At 48.7% G+C, this 2,337-nt stretch overlaps 1 protein-coding gene across 1 annotated transcript; it reads right to left on the bottom strand.

The window, feature by feature from the left end:
* Nucleotides 1–276: 276 nt before the first annotated feature.
* Nucleotides 277–1,757, bottom strand: LOC105057960 (uncharacterized). The gene is made up of 3 exons (XM_010940698.3): nucleotides 1,599–1,757; nucleotides 1,326–1,515; nucleotides 277–680 (listed from the first exon to the last, which is right to left on the bottom strand). The coding sequence occupies exons 1-3, from the start codon at nucleotides 1,648–1,650 to the stop codon at nucleotides 635–637; spliced, it is 288 nt and encodes a 95-aa protein (XP_010939000.1). The 5' UTR covers nucleotides 1,651–1,757; the 3' UTR covers nucleotides 277–634.
* Between the last annotated feature and the right edge of the window lie 580 nt (nucleotides 1,758–2,337).

Raw genomic sequence — 2,337 nt, 5'->3', positions numbered from 1 at the left:
CATCTCATGGTATACCAACCCTGTAATCATTAGGGTTAACATCCTCCAAGCTGAGGAACACCAATTCCACTCAGAATTTATATGCACTATACTGCTCCATAACAAGCAATTCATTCAGCCGCGTACTGATCAAAAATTTCGTCACAAAACATCATACATTCTCAAACTTTGCCAGATTGAACATAGATTTGCCTCTAACGATTTGTCTCTTATCAAGCCAAAGCCCAAATCTGCGTTATTATTGATCCTTAAAAAAAATCAAGACAACAACAACACTAACATAACAGCAATATATAAAAAGATGTGAACATACCAAAGAGTACAATTAAACACGAATAATTGACACGCCAAAGCATCCAACAAGTCTCCATTATTGTTTTTTTTTTTTAATCTTCTAAACTACTAGAGAATGATACCTAGCCAAATCCAATTCCGGGTCACGTCGACAAGGAGGGAAGGAGAAAAAGGGAGGAAAATGGAAGCTTTAGAGTAAGATAACGTGTTTCCTAAGAAAGAAGCTGACGACGACCCACCGACTTGCATACATGACGCTGCTGCTGCTGCTGCTGCTACTGCTACTGCTGCTGCTGCTGCAAGCCAAAACCCTGTGATTGGATCAAGCCCTCATACCGTCTCAGAAGCAGGCATCCAAAAGGCAGCAGCAACATAGTGCGGCCAAGCTGTACAAAATAAAACCCAAAAAAGTTGAGATAGAGAAAGAGATAGAGCGAGAGAGAGAGGGAGAGAGTTTAGAACACGGGAACAAAGAAGAAAGCATTGCCAAACTCGTGAAGTTTATTTTATTTTATTTTATTTAAAGAGATTGAGGGGAAAAAGATTCGAATACTTTGGGAAGAGGGGCAAATTGGGAATAACGAAGGAGATAAGAAGTGGCAGACACGTCACGTCGTCGCCTACGACAGCAGCACCGACTGGGGGGGTGCGCACGATAGCCCCTCCCCCCACCCCCGCTCCAGCAGGGGGAGGGGCATCTGCTATCGTGCGCCGGAGATAGCCCCCCTTCAGATCGCCGGATCACGGCGCAGATCCGCCACCTAAATAAACGGCCGATCTCTGGACCGGAAAAAGGGGCCGATCTGCTATCGTGCGCCAGCGATGCGGTCGTAGCGACCGCCGGATCGACGGAATACGATGGCGTGGTGCGCGCGATAACCGCCCGCCAGGAGAGTCCGTGGACCGTTGGATCTCCAGGTGAGGAATCCCTCATGGCCCTCCGACGGGCAAAATCCAGCCCTAGAAGAGTGTGCGTGTGTGTGTGTGGGTGAGAGAGAGAGAGAGAGAGAGAGAGAGAGAGAGATTCGTACCATCCTTCGAGGAAGGTCGGCCCGCTGCTCTGCTGCTGCGGAGGCGGAGCCTGGGCGTACGGCGGAGGGTAGCCCTGCTGGGGATACCCCTGAGGCGGATACCCCTGCGCGTAACCTTGCGGAGGGTATCCCTGCTGAGGATACCCCGGCGGCGGATAGGCCTCCTTCCCATACCCCTCCGGTGGATACCCTAATCATCACCCAAAAACAACTCCATCAGAAACCCTCCAAACCACAGAAATTCGACAACGAATTCAAGAGAGAAATCGCTACCTTGGGGAGGAGGGACACCGACGGGTGGCTGCTGCTGGTTGTAGTAGCTCATCTCTCTCCCTCCTTGTTCTCGCCGGCGGCCGAGATCGGGGTCGAGAAATCTCCGATACCAAGAACTGAGAGCGAATTGGGGGAACGGAGGGCTTTATAGGAGGGGAAAGCAAGAGGTCGTCGACGCGTATCGAGGACGGTTAACATACGCATCAACCGTATTGGGTTGGAATTATTTTTTTAAGTAAAAGAATTGCGCGTATTTATGAGGTTCGTAACTTCGCGGTAAAGGAAGGCGGCTCCGTCCTTGCTACGGCGCTTCGTGGTGGTTGCTGCGGTCGGATGGAGATCGTAGAGTTGGAGTTTGTTTTCGTTTTTGCCTCCACGTGATGGACGGTTGGCAGGTTGGCCCCACCGGTCAACGTGGTTTCGCGTCGGAGATGGACAGCCTGGATCGGTTTCAGCTCTGCTGTTGCGGCTGCTGGGGTAGGTTGGAACTAACGCTGAATCTCGTAGTGTTCATTCCCTTTTAATTGTTTAATTTAATCTACTTTTAGTTACTTTAATTCCTACGGTAAATGGGGGAAGTTACAACATTCCAATGCAGAGTTGATAAGATCTAGTTTGACCGGTATGAATCCCATACCAAATCTAATTATGGAAATTTCTTACAATCAGATAATTATTATCCTTGAAATACTTCATTAATTGTTCGCCAAAATGAAAAAGTTCATTAATTGCACTAGTT

This window comes from Elaeis guineensis, chromosome 15 (assembly GCF_000442705.2).
Source record: "Elaeis guineensis isolate ETL-2024a chromosome 15, EG11, whole genome shotgun sequence".
NCBI classification, from domain to species: Eukaryota; Viridiplantae; Streptophyta; class Magnoliopsida; order Arecales; family Arecaceae; genus Elaeis; species Elaeis guineensis.
Note: the sequence above shows the minus strand (reverse complement) of the source record. Positions and strands in the feature narration are given on the sequence as shown.

Coding starts and splice junctions, on each gene's coding strand:
- LOC105057960 (XM_010940698.3), bottom strand. CDS start 1,650: ATGAGCTACTACAACCAGCAGCAGCCACCCGTCGGTGTCCCTCCTCCC. Junction 1,516..1,598: donor CGGTGTCCCTCCTCCCCAAG/GTAGCGATTTCT, acceptor GGTGATGATTAG/GGTATCCACCGGAGGGGTAT. Junction 681..1,325: donor CCGACCTTCCTCGAAGGATG/GTACGAATCTCT, acceptor TATTTTGTACAG/CTTGGCCGCACTATGTTGCT.